General features: G+C 39.6%; 1 protein-coding gene across 3 annotated transcripts in view; it reads right to left on the reverse strand.

Annotated features, from left to right (window-relative positions):
• SGCD (sarcoglycan delta) overlaps nucleotides 1-20,960 on the reverse strand; it is a 433,509-nt gene that overhangs the window by 94,947 nt on the left and 317,602 nt on the right. For all 3 annotated transcript variants that reach the window (XM_056859944.1, XM_056859945.1, XM_056859939.1), the window contains one exon: nucleotides 3,069-3,156. In XM_056859944.1, the coding sequence (XP_056715922.1) occupies nucleotides 3,069-3,156 (88 nt within the window). The remainder of the gene's footprint in view (nucleotides 1-3,068; nucleotides 3,157-20,960) is intronic.

Consider the following 20,960-nt stretch of genomic DNA (forward strand, 5'->3'; position numbering starts at 1 on the left):
GCTGGCTCAATACATGCATCTCTGGGAGACCTATTGCTGTAGAATGACACCTATGGAAGATTCTATAATCTCTTGTGACTTTTGGGGCCGAGGTAGCTTATCTGAGCTTAAGTGTTAGCTAATATATATATCACTGTTGAGCCAGATGTAAACTATAGAAGATGTTACAGCGGATTGCATAGATAAGTAATATGAACTTTCCTTCCTCCTCACAGTGCTTACTCTATTTGTTTTCAGTCTGGGTTAGCTTTACTTCAGCTGTCATTCATTGTTGCAGGTATGCATTAGAGGATGATCCTGTGTTTCCATTCAGAAAAACACAAACATGGTTTGCTTCAGCCTACATTAAAAAACAAACAAACAAACAAAAACAAGCTATCTATAAAGCTAAAAGGGTTGATGGCAGTATTTTGTTCTCTAATGTACCACAAACAACAGGAGCTTTCTGGGTTTAAAAAGTTTATAGATTTGGCTTCTCCCCAATCAATATTTGGTTCTCCCTTTCTCAAGTTCAGCTCTCATCTTCAGAGCATATTACACCTGTTTTCCCTCAGTTGAAATTAGATGTTTAGCCAACTGAGTTTTGCTGCCAAAAATGGAAACTCCATGTCTAAATTTCCTTCTCTCCCCCAAACGTGCGGTTATGTTGTTGGAGCCCATGGAGCATACCTGCTGGCCAAAGGATTTGTCAGCAGAGCACAACTTCCTCCCTCCCCCACTGCAGCCCCAAACGCCTTCATTCATGCTGTTCATGGAGGTCCCCTGTTCCCCAAGAATAGCATTTTTCAGGAGACATTTTGGGCTGCAGCAGGAAAGGGGAGGCAAGGGAGATGTTCTACACTGATGGAAATTCTTCCAGCAGTGGAAATGGTTTGTGGGATCCAAGCCATGGCATGATGTGTCCTCTTCCCTCAATAAGAGTGGTGATTCATACCTTCATATTTACATAACACAGAGAAGTGGGAGAACTAGGTTAAGTTCATCATATTTTGCACAAACTCCATTTGTTACTATGCCCCATTCTACCGAGAAAATAAAAGATAAAGGTACTCCCCTGTGCAAGCACTGGGTTATTACTGACCCATGGGGTGATGTCACATCACAATGTTTACTAGGCAGACTATGTTTATGAGCTGGTTTGCCTTTGTCTTTCCTAGTTGTCTATACTTCACCCCCAGCAAGCTGGATACTCATTTTACCGACCTCGGAAGGATGGAAGGCTGAGTCAACCTTGAGCCGGCTATCTGAAACCAACTTCTGTCGGGATTGAACTCAGGTCATGAGCAGAACATTGCCTGCAGTGCTGCAGCTCACCACTCTGTGCAATGGGGCTCCCTACCGAGAAAGTTAGTGCTGTTAAAATCACTAATACCACTTTTATCATATGTAGTGATACCAGTACAGTGGAAATTAAAAATATAGCTCATGCAGCTGTAGAAATCAAGATGGAACACATACCTAATTACTAGACCAACACCCATGATACTTTTGTAATGCATATTTTGGTTCTAATGTAAGATGTTTATTGTGTTTTTACAGAATTGGTTGTAAGATGGATTGAGCATGGACCACCACTAAGGTGATGTCTATGACTGTATTATAGTTAGTAGAAATAATTTTATATATTTTATGGCATGCAGATTGAGAAATACTGTATCCATGATTCAGCATCATTAAAGAGCATTAGTTTGAGTTTGTAATGTACACTGCTAAATCCATACACACACCCATACTCCACTATTGCTACTTTAGGAAAATGAGAGCAACTTGAGACATCTTTAATAGTCAGTATAAACAGATAATATTTCTGACATGACAACTGCATCTAATATGTAGCAGCTTGCACAGAATCTTTTTTGTAGATGGTTTTGCAATCATGTGAGTGTGGCAAAGGAAAGCAAGTTCAGCAAGTAAGTAGCTCATCATTTAATAACTTATCACCAAGGTTGCTGTTCCTAAAAATGGCTTGATCTACTTTGCATCTTCCTTATAAACTGTGGAAAACTTACAGTTCTAGCATCACCATGTCAATGCTTTATAGTAATTATAAAAGGCAAGAGCTGTATCTCTTGAGAGCATCCTGCAGCATTCATTTCAAGTCTGGCAAGTGCACAACTTCCCACATACATACTCTCACTGTCTTTGTGTCTGTACAGCTGTGGTTGCTAAATTTTATTGTGTAATAGATGCCTTTGAATGAATGAGGGGTTTTTGCCAATAAATGGCAAATGATCAACCAGATCATCAAGTGGTTTTTTCTTCTTCCAGTATTAGAACATGGGACTTTGGGTTGAACTTATTTCCTTCCTTATGGCAACCTTTACACATGCAAGTAAAAATAATTGTTTACTGAAGCAGTTTACTTAATTATTTAGCTCTAACTGGAAGCCAGGTGTTACATAAGAAAGCCAGGCAATCCAATTTCACATAGAACGTCGTGTTTACGGATTGCCGACGCTGTCACCTGGGCACCGCTTCTCTCCCTTGTTGGAATGCATTCTTTTGTGCAGCTCCTTCTGCTGCAAAAGAAGGCATGTGCTCAAAGGCAACATGTCTGCTGGGATTTACAGAAGCATCCATTTCCCTGTCAAACATGAAGCGTAGCATTTTGAGAACATAAACGGTACTTATCAGCACAAGGGATTTTTCTTTTCTAGGATTTTTTGGAAATTTTTGAAAGGCACAGTGTTTCTTTGCTGTGAATATTAATCTGTAGAATAGTAGTTGTCATAGACAAGTTTAAAGTGTCCAGAGACAGGCTTGTTTTGTTACAGGGGAAACCTCAAAGTGATATTCTTTTCCTGACCTTGTACTTGTACAAGTGACCTTTTGTCCCGGGCTCTTCTTTCAAAGGAAAACAATTTCCTGCTTCCTTATTAGAAATACACAGCCATCCTCTTGTTCCTTCAGCTCTAATATTTTTATTCCTACAGTGCCAAGGTGGGTCATGACTTATATTGTGCTAGGTAAGTAGTGATTCTTCTCCGATGGGCTAATGATTGCTGAATACCCCACCGCAGTGCCCTTTTTTGTCTTTATCCCTTCCTCGAGCACTTCCTTCACCTTACCTGTTACAAGGCGTGTAAGAACTTTACTCTTCTCATTGAGAATGTTCACTGTAACATTCCGTGCAGATTGGAAGTACAAAGGGTTGCCCTACAATAAGAGCACAAGAGAAAATGAATGAGATGGGCATAATTGCTTCCTGCTAAAAAATGTGCTGTGCTCTCACACAAACTTGTAGGACATGTGTGTGCACTTCCATGTGTCTATCTGGGCAATTGTATCTCTTTGCTTGCAATGTTACCAATCTGCCTGAGCTGGTGAACCTTGTATTTTGATATGAACAAGGCCATGTGAATTTAACGTGGTGAAATGGATTTGCAAACATGTGATTAAAATTTTATTTCTGAAGGTCTGACCTGATCCAGTGAGTACTAAATTGCAATCTGAGACTTAGTGCTGGCCCAGAATGTATTAAATAGTTAACTGATCACACAGGGATGAACTGGTCAAAAAATGTGCATGCAAAACATTTATGGGAAAGTATCAGTTGCCTGTAGCCCAGTTTAGGCAATGTATGCTGCTGCAAATAGATTATCAGGTTGTGTTGAAGAATACTTAAATGTTACCATCAGTATTGATGAATATTTTACTTTTGTTTGATATCGTCATATGCTTTCTTGGACATTTTTTCATAGATGACCTGGCTGATCACCATGTGCATTGCTAAGTCAGAATGGACAACTCTCAGGATAACCTTGGAGGCGTTGTACTTTTGTTGCATTTTTAAGGACCAAAACCAAACACACAATGTCTAACTAACACCACAATGTCTAATCTATGTTTAAAGCTTTGTGGAACTTTTAAAATAGGCTTCACCAAAGAAAACAAACTTAGTAAAATGTATAGAACACTCTCTCTGACTTCTGGCTTTCTAGAACACAGATGCCAAAGTTGAGCTTGAAATATGAAATCATAACTTAATCCAGAATGTGCACAACAATTTGCACTCTGATTGCCCTGTCTCCATGTCCCCACTTACACTGTGTTGTGTTATTTGGGCATATATATATTATATAATATATATTATACAGTGTTGTGTTTTACAACCATGTTCCTTCCCACTCAGAAATAGAAGTAGGGCTGGAGTGGAAGTCAGAACTTGAAATGCAGGGCTGGAGCCTGAACATGCGTACCAAATTTCATCCTGATATTATACTATACCCAAGACTTACTGTGCAATCCTGAAGGGGTGTGTGGAGCTGCTTAGGAGCCAGCATGACCTCAGTGCCGACATCCATGCCACTTGCAGGGTGCTGGCGCTACCTCCCTGGCAGTGTTTTTATGACGCGAGTGCTTGTGCAGGCCTGCAAAATAGCTGGCGTAGCCCCATGAAACTCTATGGGGGAGTTTCACAGGGGTTTTAAAATGCATTTTTAACTCCCCCCCCCCATCTGTGAAGCCTCTCAGGAGGTGGCGTGGCTGCGCTGTCCCTGTCTGTCATCTATCTACCCCCCCTTCAGGAATGGGCTGCTCTTGTATCACAAACTGACATACAAACCAACAAAAATGTACAAGTTAAACCAATATTACTCACCCTAGTTTGTTTTTTCAATGCTTAGGCCGAATTTTCAAGTTTCCCCTCATAAGATATTGGGAAGTATATACTGCATTGCATTGTAATCTATTCTAAATTGTGGATTTATGGCATGGCACAGTGACCTGATCAGGCAAGTGGCCTGATCCAACATATAAATCACCCATCAGGATGAGACCTATGGATGCAAAGAGTATTTTGTGCTTCTACACCATTCAAAAACCAAATAGGTAACCACTTCTCTTGTATATGTTCCAATGAACACATGACTTGCCTTATTCGGACCTATACCATTGGCCTATCCAGCTCAGTACTATCACTCTGCTTTCACTGACTCACCAAGGTCTTAGGAAGAGGTATTCTTTATGGCAGCTACCTGGAATCTTTTTAACTGGAGACACCAGTGATGCCCACAAGGCCCTCACCCAAGGGAATCCCCTTTTTTTGTGCTGTTTGATCCCCTTTTGTACATGTGTACACCTGAGTGTGGGACCAGAAGAGACAGAAGAAGCCTGAATTAAATTGATATCAAAAAGCATTGTCATGTCAAGGAGAAAAGGAATGCAGGGCCACTCCTTTATTGGTCATATGTGTAAGCCCACTTTAAGAGGCATTCAATCAAGGGACATTTCCCCAAGGACACTGGGGCTTCCTCCCAGCTAATCTGATCATAACCAATGACTTAGATTTCCAAAACAATAAGCAATGGACCAAACCCAGAAATTTCTTTCCTATCTAAATGACTGAACAGGAAGATTCCAGCTCTGGTCCCATTAATGGCAAATACCTGGCCCATAGATGCAAACATATATGGATCTCCCCACAGGAACTTTTTTGACACCCTAAATGCAAAAGACAAAGAGACAAATGTTTCACATACTCACCCCCCCCCCCCAAGATTACATTTTTATTATTCTTATATTCCAATTCCAAGACACCACTTTACATCTACATCCCAGGCAAAAGTATATAAAAAGTTGCCGCTCAGTCCCAATTTTTGTAGCCAGTTTGGAAACACCCTGTTATACCAGCCTCACGGTTGGCCCTCTTCTCTTCTGGATCCTGAACCTCTGCTCCACTAACCAGGCACTGAACCTTCCCCCTTCTCCTGGTCAGTTTCAGCTCCTAATGCTGCCTCTTAACTGCCATGGATAACCCACCTTTCTCTCTCTTCTTGGACAGGTTTGTATGTTTTATTTCCTCTTACAGGTTTATTCCCCCTTAGGTAGGAGCCATTTTAGGGAAAAGTTTTTATTGCTGTTTCACAATATTACATTTCTGTATTTTTCTTTCATTACTACTTTACCATATTGCTTTGATTTTTTTTTAGTTTTTCTGTTACCAAATAAATACCCTTTTTGTTGATGATTCCCCCCCTTATTTCTCCAAGTGTTGATCTGAACATGTCCCTCCGTTTACATAGGCAATACGGACCCAAGTGTTTAAGTGCCCATAAGTACGTGTGTTTAAGTGCCCATAAGTACATGTGTTCAATCTGTGCAGGCAGGGGGACACATCTGCACATTACTGCCCTGACACGTGTACACAGATTTGAGTAACACCTTGTATTCTAGTACTGAGCAATGACCCTTCTACATCTTGTCTGCAAAATGGAGATGTGGCTCTGAATCCAGGACCCCGTCAGTGGGTGATCAACAATAGTAGAGGTAACAGCACAGTATCTGGTTTGTAGGCATATCATCACACAATGAAGAAAATGTGCATCGCAGCATGTGATTGTCTCTGGACTGAGGTGTTCAAACAGTGCTTTTGTTTAAGCAGTGCTTTCTAAATATTTCTTAAATATTTTAATGAAAACATGTTAATGCATGAGAATAAACCTTGGCATACTTCTTGTTGTATTGTATCTGAAAGAATATAGGCGACTTTTCAACTGACATTTTATTCTGAGCTACACATTGAGCAAAAAATAATGGTGTTTGGTACTTGAGTTTATTCCTAGTCCCCTATATGTAGTTCAATTCTTTACTTGTGACCACTGAGCAAATAAATAGAGTATCAGCACCACCAGCCTTCCCCCCAAAAAAGGCTCTGGTACCTCAAATCATTCACCAGCAGATTCTGGCATATAGTGTGCCAAGGCAGCATATTTGATCCAACCTTTGTTTTTATTTTACTTAGTCATGTTTAGCCTGCCGTTTTCCTATCAAGAACTGAATATGACTAATAATGAAACCTAAAAACAAACCCAGAACTATGTATAACTACTAGGTGGAAGCCCTTGCTTGGTGCAAAGAATTCTCAAAGAATCCACGGAGAGGAAACAGAGCCTATTCCAGAAGAAACCAAAGATATTCTGATTTTCTTTATTTCACTTTTCTACAATAACAGGGCTCTTTTAAAGGCAGATTTCTATTTAGAATCCACAAGCCTTATGACTACTATAACCATTTAAGCTTCTTGACCTGTACTACTTGCCTGGATTTAACTAGATGAGCCCTTTTCAAAAGGTCGGCAGACATTTAGACTACATTAATCCCTGATTTTTAAGGAGATATGCTCCAGTTTTCATTACAGCTTTGCATGAAATGTGAGGATAGTCTCTAAAAATAACATTAGAAAAGTAAAGGGGCTGAATCCAAATCCACATCCATAGTGGAGCCTGTGAATATTTTAAAAACACCTAATAATGGGTCTTGTGTCCAATGCCTAGTTTACCGATTCAGACCTTTACTTTTGATACTTTTCAGAGAACTATATTTGGATGGCAAAAGAGTCATATTATATTTGTCTGCAAGGAGAAAAAATTCAAGTACTTAAGAGTACTGCCCACTTAAATTCCTGTAACTCATTCCATTAAGGACTGAAGGGACCTAGCAAGGAAGATTTATTTCTCTCTTGGAGGCATTGCACAATTAAGATTCAGTGTCTTTTTGCTGAAGCACACAGGAAATCTTACATTTTATGACACACAGCCTTTTTAAAAGCTAGTTTAAAACTTTACTACAGTCAGTTGAAAGAATTTTGTGTTTTTTTCTCTCAGCAAACAAAAGTATACTTTCTCAGTGTTTTTGTCACTTACCTTAACAAAGAAAGCATAGAATGTAAAAAAAGTGTATTAGTTTTGTTCTTTTAAAAACACCATGTTTAGTAACACAGTACCTGCTATGCCTGAGCTCAGAAAAATATAAACCAATGCCACAGCATCTCCTAAATAAAGATAAAAATCTGAACCCTGGCTTTTTATCACATGTGAAGGCACCATACATGACTTTTTCTGAGCATAACTGCAATACTGCAAAAGTAAGGAAGAGCTAGAATTTCAAAGCCAAGCTATAATTACAATTCTAAATATAATATTTGAAGGTAAGGGTAATATTTACATGCGCAAGGGAATTATTCCAGGGCATTATTTTATTCATGATATATTCTCCAAAAAGAAGCAAGCAATATTGTTGGAGATGCTTGAAGTTTTGGTATAGCTATCGATTGTCAATGGTACAAGCAAGGACACAGAGTGCAGGAAAATGGCTACATCTGCTGTACCGTCTCTGGAGCAATGGTAAGGGATACTTTGGGATACCAAGGGCCACCTTCAGACCATCTTTAAGTCTCTTTCTCTCACATGCATTGGGTGTAGGGCTGCTAGACCCCAGCCCGGGGGTGAGGGATCCCCTGATTTGCCCCCCCCCACAGTCCAGCTGGCTGGCAGGGGTCTTACTGGGCTTAAAATGAGGTGTAAGCCTTGGCCCCGCTGGCACGATAATGTCACTACAGGACATGACATCATCACAATGGTGACGTCGAGGGAGACGCTCTGTATTTGGGCAAAACTCTATGGTAAAACAGCCTCTACCATAGAGTTTTTGCCAAAATACCAAAGTGTCTCCCTTGATGTCACTGATGTGATGATGTCACTTCCAGTAGTGACATTGGCAAGTTGGTGTCAGTCTCCCTCTGCAGCTGGTACGTCCCCCCCACCCCACCTCCTGCCGGTTGCTAGGAGGGACCTGGCAACCCTAATTCTCTGTGTATGTTGGAGACAAAGCTCTCCGCTGGTTAAACAATGGAAAGGAGGAGTCTGCCAATAACAAAAACAAAAAAAAAACTTCAAACGATGTAGTCTGTTGACCTTCAACCACGTTTTGAGCTTGTAAAACATCAATTTGGTCTGGTTCAGTCAATTCTTGAACTCCCCATGTTAACTCACACTTGTGATGGGCCTTCCGATATGCTTGGGCCTACTTGGGCCTTCACTTGGGCCTGCTGAAATGCTAATAGTATATCTGGAATTGTCTGGAGGTGCTAGTTAACAATAACACTGTTGACACGTAGGATATGGACAACTTGTGTGATCATGGTGGTCTTTTTTTTTGAGCTTCCATAATTATGTACCCCTCCTGTGGAAACACAACTAGTTTTGTTTGATCAGCGGTCTTGCAGATAGTTACACGGAGGCCAAGATATATCTGCACCAAGGCTCTGCCTCTTCATAATGCTAGAATCAATTATCTCAACATAAAATTATGATGGAATTCTAATCCCTGTAATATTTGCTGATGCCTTCAATAAAGCATTCCTGATGTTGTTGTTGACACATCATTATCACCTACATAAGATTTCAGCATCTGTTTTTAACACCTTAGCAACATCTGAGTATTTGCAAACACTCCGTGGATTTTCAGCAATTCTTTTCCCCACACACAACAAAATGCCTCGCAGTATTAATAAGACCAACATTATGAGGCAGCTGATGTTTCTTTGAAATGGTGATATTAACATTATGCTGAAAAATTAATAATAATGATTTGACTGTGTTAGTTTCTAAAACCCCACTATTATGGATCTGAAAATTAAACAAGCACATTTCTGTATACCAATGCTTGAGTATACCTCTTGTTTCTTCCCAGTTACAAGTATGAAAGATATTGTCAATAATTATGTATTGTAGCCATTTTACATATTCTATAGGTTTTAAAAGCTATAGTTCTTCTGAACATATTCATTTGCTCCTTAGCACAGTGATTGCCAATACTATCTGCCTGATATTTGACCTTCCATATTCTAGGGACTTAATGAAGATTGTGTGTGTGTGTTAAGTGCCATCAAATTGCTTCCAACTCATGGCAAGCTTATGAACTGATGTCTTCCAAAATGTCCTATCCTTACCAGCCCTGCCCAGATATTGCAAACTGAGGGTTGTGGCTTCCTTTACTGAGTCAATCCATCCCATGTTGGGTATTCTTCTTTTCCTGCTATCTTCAACTTTTCCTAGCGTTATATTTTTTCCAGTGACTCTTGTCTTCTCATAATGTGATCAAAGTACAATAGTCGTTAATTATTTGAGCTTCTAAGGATAGGTTAAGCTTGATTTAATCTAGAACACACTTATTTGTCTTTTTGGCAGACCACAGTATCTGTAAAACTCTTACACCATAACAAAAGTAAACAAACAAAATAAAAATATCCACTGACATATTGTTAATTGTAAACTGAATATTTGGATAAAATTACTTCAAACAACAGCATGGAATACTCCATGTACAGCTCCAAATTTATGCATGTAACTCCCTACTAGGGGCATTTTGCCTAGGGGAAATGACATAGAGGAAAAGCCAGGAGCCCTTCTTCCCTGTCACAGTTTCAAACAGATTTACGCTCCTGCAAAAATTTTAAATGACATTCCTCACAGTTGATGTGCAGCTGCAGGAAAAGTGAGTTGGGTACAGGGAACCCCAACTTACCAAAAAATGTAATGTGTAGTTTGGCTCACCGTATAGTGGGAGCTCTAATGGTTTCTTCACTTCCTGATTCTCCCTCAGGAATGCATCTAGGGTTGCCAGGTACTCCTTGACAACTGGCGGGAGTAGGGTTGGGGGTCTTATGGGTAGGGGCAAATGGAGGTCTAGGCCTTGTTGTCATCGGTGTGTTGACACCACTTCTGGAAGTGACGCCATCACATCACTGATGATGTGGTAGATGCTCTGGTATTTGAGCAAAAACTATGGTAGAAGCTGTTTTTACCACAGAGTTTTGTCCAATACCAGAGTGTCTCACATATCTTCGGTGATGTGATGACATCACTTCTGGAAGTGACATCAACATGCCAACAGTGACTGGGCCTAGGCTTCAATTTTCAGTTGGTAAGACCCCCAAAGGCTAGCTGAATGGCGCCAGGGAAGGGGCCCCAAAGAGGGTAGGTGTCTGGCAACCCTAGACGGAACTCACTCATATGACCAAGTGGCTGTAGTGAAATAACACCAACTGAAGGAGCCAACTGTGAACAATTTTAAAAGGCTAGTTGCAAACGAAGTAACAATTTATTTTACGGTTGAAATTCAGGATTGTAGCTGGCCTTCTTTATTAGGCAGAGTTTTCACATTTCGAGGTGATACTTCAAATAAATGATCAGAACAATAATTGATTTCTTTCAATTAACACAAATGTCTACAAATGTCTTTCCAATTTCCACTGTCTACCTGGATTTTCCCATCTGTGAATTGTTAGCATCAGAAACATGCAACCTAAATATGAAGATAGTTATATGTTCAGAAGCTTTTATCCATTTACCATGAGTGCTTCTTAAGGAATAACAGCCATAATTTCAAGCTTTATGGTATCGAATTTGGCAATGACAAATCATAACTTTGTGGTTAAATCAGATGTATGTTACTTTTTTTATTTCTTTCATGTATCCACTGTTGTTGTTGACTTTGACCTTCAAAGAAATTAAGATGTTATCTAGCCTTGCCTCACACCCTCAAGAGCTTTGAAGGCACGACAAGGGGTAAAAATGATATCAGCACATCAGCTGACACTCTGGAATTTTCTATGGTATGGTTTGCACCTGTGTCATTGATGTGTCATGCAACATCTTTTCCCCTTCCAGGGACAAGGATGGGCAGACTGAACCGCTGGAGGTTGCCCACCCAGCCCAGGCAAATGGCAAGCCTAATTTTGTTCAAAGGAAAACATTTTTTTCCTATGCAAAGTTGATGACTTGACAATATAAACCTTAGAAGAAAAATGAACAAATAGGCTTACTCGCCCCATGTGTAGTTGGTTAGCGCTATAGTCAAATACCACTAATATTTCCTTATTATTGTTGAAAAAGCCTTTGTAAAAGTATTCCCTAGAGTAGTTTTCTTTACATTACATTAATAGGTTCTAATCATTTTGTAAGCAACAAAGCCCCTAATTCCATTTCTCTTCCATTGTTTCCAAATGCAGATGCTTAATCTACTCTTACATTTTGGAATATCAACTAACATTCCACTGGCCAGTCCAATCTATGAGATCTACTTGTTCATCCTGTACATGTTTTTCCGAATCAAAGTCCTATCCAGCCATCTATGAAATGTACTTCTCCTTTTTCATATGTCATGGTCCATGGATATGGAAGAAAGATCACTATTTTTATTGTCGGATGTGATGTGAAATAAATGATCCATTGTTGTGAAAGAGAAAGCTCAGCAATGTTTGGAGGATGCTAGGCTAGCCAAGTTTTAAGTGAATGTAATTGAAAATGTGCTTGCTTCTTTTCCATACAACCTGGTAAATAAATTCAGTGTTCAAATGATGTAAGTAATTCAGGTAGTTTTTATCCTCACATGTTAGCTTGAAGGAATATATGTAACCATCAAGGAGCTGCAGAGATCTTATTATGAACATAACAATCAACAAAAAGCAGCCTTTGTTTTTCTTGATGCAGAAAAAGCTTTTGATATGGTTTCCTGGGACTTCATGAAAACAGTATTAGAAAAAATGAACTTTGGTGAACGATTTAGGAGAGGCATAACATCTATATATATGAAACAACAAGCAAAAATATTGGTTAATGAATCTATGTCAGATAATTGCAATATACAGAAAGGGACAAGACAAGGATGCCCATTATCTCCTTTACTTTTTATTTTGGTCCTGGAAACTCTATGCTGCAAGATAAGAGAAACGGAAGCCATCCGTGGACTACAAATAAATAAACATGAATTTAAAATGAGAGCATTTGAGGAGGACCTTCTATTGATCTTGGCGGACAAAAGACAAAAGAGACCCCCTCACCTCTACAGGAGTATATCGTATACCTTGCAGCTGTGGAGAAGTTTACATCGGGACCACAAAACGCAGCATACAAACAAGGATAAAAGAACATGAAAGATACTGCAGACTTGGCCAACCTGAGAAATCAGCAGTGGCTGAACATGGACTGACACAAACAGGACACAGGGTCTTATTCCAAGACACTGAAAGACTGGACAATTCTACCAACTATTTTGTCAGATTGCACAGAGAAGCCATTGAAATTCATAAACATCAGCACAACTTTAACAGAAAAGAGGAGAGTTTAAGAATGAATAAGGCTTGGCTTCCTGCCCTGAAAAACCTCCAGACAAAGACAACATTCAACAATAGCCATACAGATTAGCTTTGGATTACACACATTAACAGATCACTTCAGGATACAATGGTTCCATATTAACATACCATACCCTCATTAGCACATTATCTTGATACTTACAGGACAATACTTTTGCAGGACAATACTCAGCTCAAACCCAACCCCTTTCTGACTATATATTACTCTTCCTACACCCTTGACACTGAGAGACACTGTCCTTCAGTGTTACTACTCTGAAGATGCCTGCCACAGTTGCTGGCGAAACGTCAGGAAAGAAAATTCCAAGACCACGGTTACACAGCCCGGATAACCTACAAGAACTAATGATATTTAAAAATCTTACTGAAACAGAGCAAGAGAACTTTGTAACTACCACAGGATGGGAAAAAGTAAGTAAAGTCGAATACATGGGTATCTGGATCTCTACCAAGAATAAAGATTTGATTACTAATAATTATTTTAAACTATGGGAAATAATTTAAAAAGATATGTTAAGCTGGTCTAACAAAATACTTTCTTTTTTGGGACGTATTTTGACAATCCAAATGAATATATTACCGAGGATACTATTTTTATTCCAGAACTTACCTATCATTTCCCAAGTAAAATATTTTAATGCTTGGAGAAAAGATCTACTGAACTTCATCTGGCAAGGGAAAAAACCAAGAATTGCTTTTAAATATCTAGTGGACTCTAAGGATAGAGGAGGTTTTGCACTTCCTAACTTTCAATTATATGCTGAAGCGGCCGCTTTAGTATGGCTTAAAGACTGGATTGAACTTTCCAATACACCACTGCTTGACTTAGAGGGTTTCGATAATAGAAGTGGATGGCATGGCTATTTGTGGTATGATAAAATAAAAATGCCTACATCATTTCAGCAACATAGAATTAAATCTTCTTTATTTTGAACATGGCAGAAATATATACATCTTCTCGAACCAAAGACACCGATGTGGATTTCACCACAAGAAATGTTAACATTACGACCACTCAGGCCCGCACAGTTTATCACGTACCAGGATCTTTTAAAGTGGGAAGGTAATAAATGCTCACTGAAAGACTATGAGGAAGTAAAAGATCTCTTGACCTGGTTTCAATATCACTAGATTAACTCTGTTTTTGTTTAGGATTTGAAAACAGGATTTTCCAAAAATAAATCAACTTTCCAAAAACATTTACTGGATACAAATGACCACCTTATATCCAAGATGTATAAATTGCTATTGGAAATTTATTGTGAGCAAGAACGGATTAAACCTACTATGATTACCTGGGCACAGACGGTGGGCCCTGACATATTGTTGGATAAATGGGAAAGACTTTGATCACGAGATATGAAATTTATTCTTTCTCAATCATTAAGAGAAAATATTTACAAAATTATATATAGGTGGTATTTAACACCTAAAAAGATGGCAACGATTTACAAATCAATGTCCCCAAAGTGTTGGAAGTGCAATGTAGAAATAGGTTCATTTCACCATATGTGGTGGACCTGTGACAAAGCAAATATTTTTTGGGACATGATCTACAATGAAAAAAGATTGATAATACAGAACAATATACCTAAAACACCTGAGATGATGTTACTTAGTATGATACCAGATTCTATTTTGACTCAGAGATCATTTTTAATTTATGCCACCACTGCTGCAAGATTGATTTATGCAGCTAAATGGAAATCGACGGACATCCCAGATAAAAAAGACTGGATACAAAAAATGCTAGAACTGGTGGAAATGGCAAAACCTACAGCACTCATAAATAAAAAAGACAATATGCAATTTATGGGAGAATGGGAGGCATGGAGAATTTACTGTGAAAATGAACTTCAAATGGGGGAGTTTAAGGGTTACACATTGATCTAATCCAATTTTTATTGTCATAAAAGATGTTTTTATATTCAAGTATATAGATATAACAAGGTTAATTTTAAGATAGGCAATAGATATATATGATTTGATAATATGAATTTATTTTAGTTGATTAGGATATAAAAATTTATTCATATATATGAGACAATATTAGGATTAGAACCTTATACAAAAGAGTATACAAATTTATAATGAGGTAGACGGAGACGGAGGGGAAGTTTCTATATTTTATCTGAATATATTTGTATTTTCAACAATAACTTACAGTTTTTTATCTTTTTTTAATGACTTTTATTAATTGTTGAACTATGTATTCATATGTTGTGAAAATAATAAAAAACTATTATATAAAAAAGGAGCTGCAGAGATCTTCTTAGGATTGCTCCCTGTGCTAAAATAACTAGGGTTGCCAGCCAGTCTCTGGCAACTGGTGGGGCAGTCTGGTCAGGTAAAGAGGCATAAATGGAGTCACATGATACCATTACATCATTTCCAGCTAAAAAAAACAAAAGCGACATTGTGGTAATACTCTAGGAATCCTGTCAATCTCTACGGTTTTTACTATTTCTGCCTCCCTATTTCTCCCCACTGCTCATTTGCGCAGTGGTGGGCAGCAGGGAGGATCAGCATGATTCCTCCTGCTGGAAGTGGGTAACTGGCACTCCTAAAAATAACATTGACCTATTCCTAGTATATAATCAGTATTTGATAGCCATGCACTTAAGGGGAGCCCACAGAACTGGCTGCCTAACTCTCATACCCCCCAACCAATCCTACCACCCACCAGATGCAATATATAATCAATATTTAGTGTTAATGCTATATATAATCAGTATTTAGTGTTAATGCTGTTATCTTAATGCAACAGTGGCAGAATCAGCTTTATAGTACCTTTTTGTTATTTTTGTTTATTCACATTAATTATTCACAATGTTCTTGACTGTGACCTTCAAAGAAATCAGGCATGTTGTTCTAAGCTCAACCTTTTCTCTTTGCAAAACTTATACCTTGGCAATATAAGCTTTCAAAGAAGAATGAATACAATATGTGAACAGAACTGATAATGAAGGCATTAAAACAAACACACTATTGTGCTCAAGTACATACTATATTCATTTATAAAGATGATTGCTTTTAAGAAGGAGGCAATGGGTTTTAGCACAGAGATAACGTATTACCCAGTATTTTTCTTTCAGTAAACAAGGCACTTTCAGAAAGTGCAAATCTGTATAATGTAAGAATGATCAGTAAGGGTTTGATATGAACTCTCTGTAAACAACACTGTCATCTCTAAATCCTTGTGACCTTTCTCAGTACAGAATCTGTAATGGGTTGCCTAAGGCTTAATCATTATTTTCACATACTTCCAATTTTTTTTAAATAAAACTGTTTTAAATACATGCAAGGGCAATCTTTCCTCTAGACAGCAATCAGATCAACGCTTTCAGGAATACACGTGACAATTCAGGAAGGATTTGAGATCTAATCAGCCCTTCAGATAAAGTGGAGCTCATCAGTTACTCAGGGACTTATCAGTCACTAATTTTACTTCAGGGAGATGGCCTTAAACATTGGCCTGTAATGTGAGACCATGAAGTACCTGCAGAATTGGCTTGTATGCTTTCAAAATATTTGTTTGCGAACATGAAAGCAACAATGCAAATATAAGCTCCCCAATCCCCCTTGATGGAACTGGTCTCTATTTTGTGGATTTAAGTATCATTTCGGCTGTCTGGGAATTTCCTGGGCTTTTGAAGTAATGTTGACGGTTTAATTATTTATAAATGGTTATATTTCAGTTTTGAATGATTTTTACTGTTATTAACTGCATAAAGGTGTCCAGTGGAGACAACAAACAAGTGTTTTTAATGAATAACCAAATACTTTTGTACCCAATAGATTGGCTTTTGATATGTCTGCTCACTTAAAAAAAATTATCTCACATATTCTTTACATTTAATTAGATTGTTTGTGAGCAATTAAAACATAGTAATTTCCCATGATCTTTTGGGATCCACGTATGACAAATACAGGTTGGATTGACCCCTTCTTCAAAAGTCTATCACATGAACCATATTGTTTTCACTTTTGGATTATCCAAAAATAAAAAGTATGGTTTCCCAACCCTTGCTACTATAGCATGACTCTAATTCTCACTGCAATCCTGTTGTGCTGTTGCAGGATCAGAAATTTAACTTTTAAATTGTGCTAATTTAAAAGTTAACCTTGATGGCAGCAGCTACTTAGCCCTGACCTGTCCTTGTTAGCTTTCAGTTTTAATGTGGCTGCAGAGATAAGACATGTAGCAGACCTCGCAAAGTTCTAGTGGTCCTGGGGTTACAGATCCAAAGCATATCAAATGCATAGGAAGAAGAAGAAGAAGAAAAAGGAGGAGGAGGAGGAGGAGTTGGTATTTATATGCTGACTTTCTCTGCCACTTAAGGGAGAATCAAACCGGCTTACAATCACCTTCCCTTCCCCTCCCCACAACAGGCACCCTTTGAGGTAGGTGAGGCTGAGAGAGAATGACTTGCCCAAGGTCACCCAGCTGGCTTTGTGTGGAGGAGTGGGGAAACAAATCCAGTTCACCAGATTAGCTTCCACCGCTCATGTGGAGGAGAGGGGAATCAATCTCCAGAACAGACTCCACCGCTAGTACCTGGAGGTTGGCAATCCTACATGTAAAGGGTGGGAATATTGGGAACATCTCTGCCATCTTATCCAAGCTTAATTAATGTTTTAGCTTAGTGTTGCAGGTATAAAAACCTGGGAGTGGCCAGAGGCACAAACCTCTTGACATGAGGCAAAGGACTCCAGTCTGGATCATACAACCTGTGGTCTAGGATGAGCTGGACAAGTGGATCCAACCCCAGCCCCACACCAAGATGTAGTTTATTATATTTTGGTCTTTTATTGCAGCTTTGTATTATTGTATAATCCCAATCTGGAAATGATGAGAAATTGACTGGTAGCCACATGATGCTAAATTAATCCTCTTTCACTGGCTATCAAATCGATAGCTTTGAGCTTCTGTATTGGCTGATGAAGATGTATTTGGGGATGGGAAGTCAGAGCAGCATTGTATCTGAATAAGACAGGGGGATACCGTTTCATGGTCATCATTGGGATAGCAATGTGACAGTCTGACATGTGTTAGACAATAGAGTTGCCTGTTACAACCACCTCTGACAAAAGCAATAAAACTGTCAAACAAGTCTATCACAGCACAATAAATATAGCATTTATTATGTCACAGGGCTCTGTGTTATCCCCAATGCTTTTTTAACATCTATGTTAGAATACTGGAGAACGTGGATCTCCCATATTCTAGTCTGACACTCTAACCACTACATCACACTTGTTCTCTTGCATATCATACCAATTTATAAAGTGTTGCATTGACAACCTATATATTTCCAGGTTCAATCTACATATTTCATATGTACATATTTCATATTCCAGGTTCATGGCCTGTGATCCTCATATCTGCAAGACTGTTTCTCTATGTACAATCCTTTGTAGAAATTGTTTTCCTCCAAATCAAGAGTTGCATAGAGTCCCAATATACAGATAAGTTCAGCTGTATGGTTGAGAGATTTTTTTTAGTCGCAGCACCAATTTTATGTAAGGGGAGGCCCCTATGCTAGTATTCCAAGTGCCATAGCAAAGCAGAATTAGTTCAAATAGCCTTTAAAATTATCATGTATTTTTAGCCAGTTCTGTGAAATGGGCTCAAAAACTTCATATACAATTGTGCTTTCAGCCTCAATGGAGGCATTTTGCAAACAGAACAGACAGGGATTCACAGAGCATCTAGTAAAGTCAGGCCAGGCCAGACTGTTTACTGGAATGGGTCATCGGGACCATATCACTCCAGTTGTTCTATTTACACTGGTTCCTAATTAGTTTCTGGGCCCAAGTCAAGGCGTTGGTGTTCACCTTTAAAGCCTTATATGGCTTGGGGCTGGAATACCTTAAGAACCGCTTATTGCCCCAGGCAACAACTCAAAGAAGACATGCTATAACATCTTGGGTTTATCTAGCTGATTTAATTAATTAAATTGAACTGTGCTATTTAAATATGCTAACATATTTAAATAAGCCAGCTTTGCTAGGCCAGCTTGCTCATGGCTGCCTTTTTCTGGTAGACCCACCACTGTGTCCACAGACCCAGTGTCTTCTGCTGGCTTTGTTTATCATTGCCTGCACACAATGTGCGAAGAGGTGCCCAGCCCCAGCCCTTTCACATGATGCACTGCACAGCCACTACCAGGTTTGGAAAGATGTTGCTCAGCACCAAGGGCCTCTCCTTCCCAGCCGCACCCTGCCACACAGCCAGTGATATGCTGATCTGGACACTTCTTCCACCACATGAAGAAGAAGAGTTGGTTTTTATATGCTGACTTTCTCTACCACTTAACGGAGAATCAAACCAGCTTAAGGGAGAATCAAACCCTCCCCATAACAGACTCCCTGTGAGGTAGGTGGGATTGAGAGTGTGTGACTAGCCCAAGGTCACCCAGCTGGCTTTGTGTGTAGGAGTGGGAAAACAAATCCAGTTCACCAGATTAGCCTCGGCTGCTCATGTGGAGGAGTGGGGAATCAAACCCGGTTTTCCAGATCAGACTCCACTGCTCCAAACCACCATTCTTAACTACTACACCACGCTGGCTCTATGGATGTCTCAGGGTGCTTGCAGGTCATCCTACCTATTGTGATCAGCCTGCCCAAGCCTGCCAAAACTAGTTATGGCCTACACAGTTAAATGACCAGGCCCTGGCGTCAGCCTGGTAGAATGCTCTGCCTAGTAATTAGGGCTGTTGGGAAAAAAAAATTCGGAAAAGTTCAGCTTCTGCAAAATTCGGCCCGTTTAAATTCGGGACGTGCCAAAGTCCGAACTTCCCCGCTTCAGTTTCCATGAAGGCGCGCGGGGGGCACTTTAAAGAGATGTGTGCCTCCAGGCCGGGAAGCGCAGATCTCTTTGAAGAGCCCCCCGCGCGCCTTCAGGGAACCCCCGTGAAGGCACGCGCGGGGGGGGGGACAGATCTGTGCCTCCCAGCTGGAAGGCGCAGATCTGTTTAAAGGGCCCGAATTCGCCAAATTTATTCACAAACACTCCGAACTCGCCGAATTTGGCTCCCCGTTTTCCCACCTTTTTTGAGTTTGGTTCAATCCGAACCGAAAAACCGCTGAATCGGGGGAAATTCGGCTGTTTTTCGGTTCGGGACGAACCGAATCGACAGCCCTATTAGTAATACCAGGGCTGTGCGAGACCTTAAAGAGTTCCACAGGGCCTGTGAGACAGAGGCATTCCACCAAGCCTATAACTGAGGACAGCTGCAGATGTTACTAATGCTGGCCTCCCTATTGTTTCCCCTCTGTCTTCTGTATTTAGTGTATCATCTTAGAGGGGTCTGTCTGCCCGCCTGCTGTGATGCAGTGAGTCCTACATGAATTGTGTGCCATTTGTGATTTTAAAACATTTATAAGATTGTATATTTTTATTGTTTTAGATTATATATATAATGTTTATATAATATTTTACTGTTGTTACCCACCCTAAGCCTGGCCTTGGCTGGAGAGGGCAGACTATAAATTTAAATAATAAATAAATATGTAACCAACCATCACCCTGACATCATGAAGCAGGCCAAAAAACACATCCCCAATGCTAATCAGGGGTGTGTCAGACTGCTGCATTCCAAAGAACTGTCTTGGTCATAGAATCCTTGTGATTGACATGGAGTTTGAATAGAATTATGACAGTGGCAGTTAGACCTCTGACAGTTATTAACTGACAGTTAACTGAGAGAAAAGTTAACAGACAGAGCTCAGAAACAGTTGTGTACGCTGTAAGCTGTCCACTGGAGGATTTCTCCTCAGGAGTCAAAAGGATTCAAAAGGGGTTTTGGATTAGAACAGGATTCATAACCAGTTATATAAGGAAAATAGGTCTAAAGTTTATAGAGAGATTTTTAAGTGTTTTGTGGGAGAAAGCTCTGGAGAAAATGAGTGATCCCAGGCCACTTTAAGAGAGAAATCGGGGAAGAGTTTTGTTTTTCCTAACTCCTACAATTACAGCACATTCCTGAGAGGAGTGCCTGCGCCGGGCTTAGGAGGCAAC

This window comes from Euleptes europaea, chromosome 1 (genome assembly GCF_029931775.1).
Source record: "Euleptes europaea isolate rEulEur1 chromosome 1, rEulEur1.hap1, whole genome shotgun sequence".
NCBI classification, from domain to species: Eukaryota; Metazoa; Chordata; class Lepidosauria; order Squamata; family Sphaerodactylidae; genus Euleptes; species Euleptes europaea.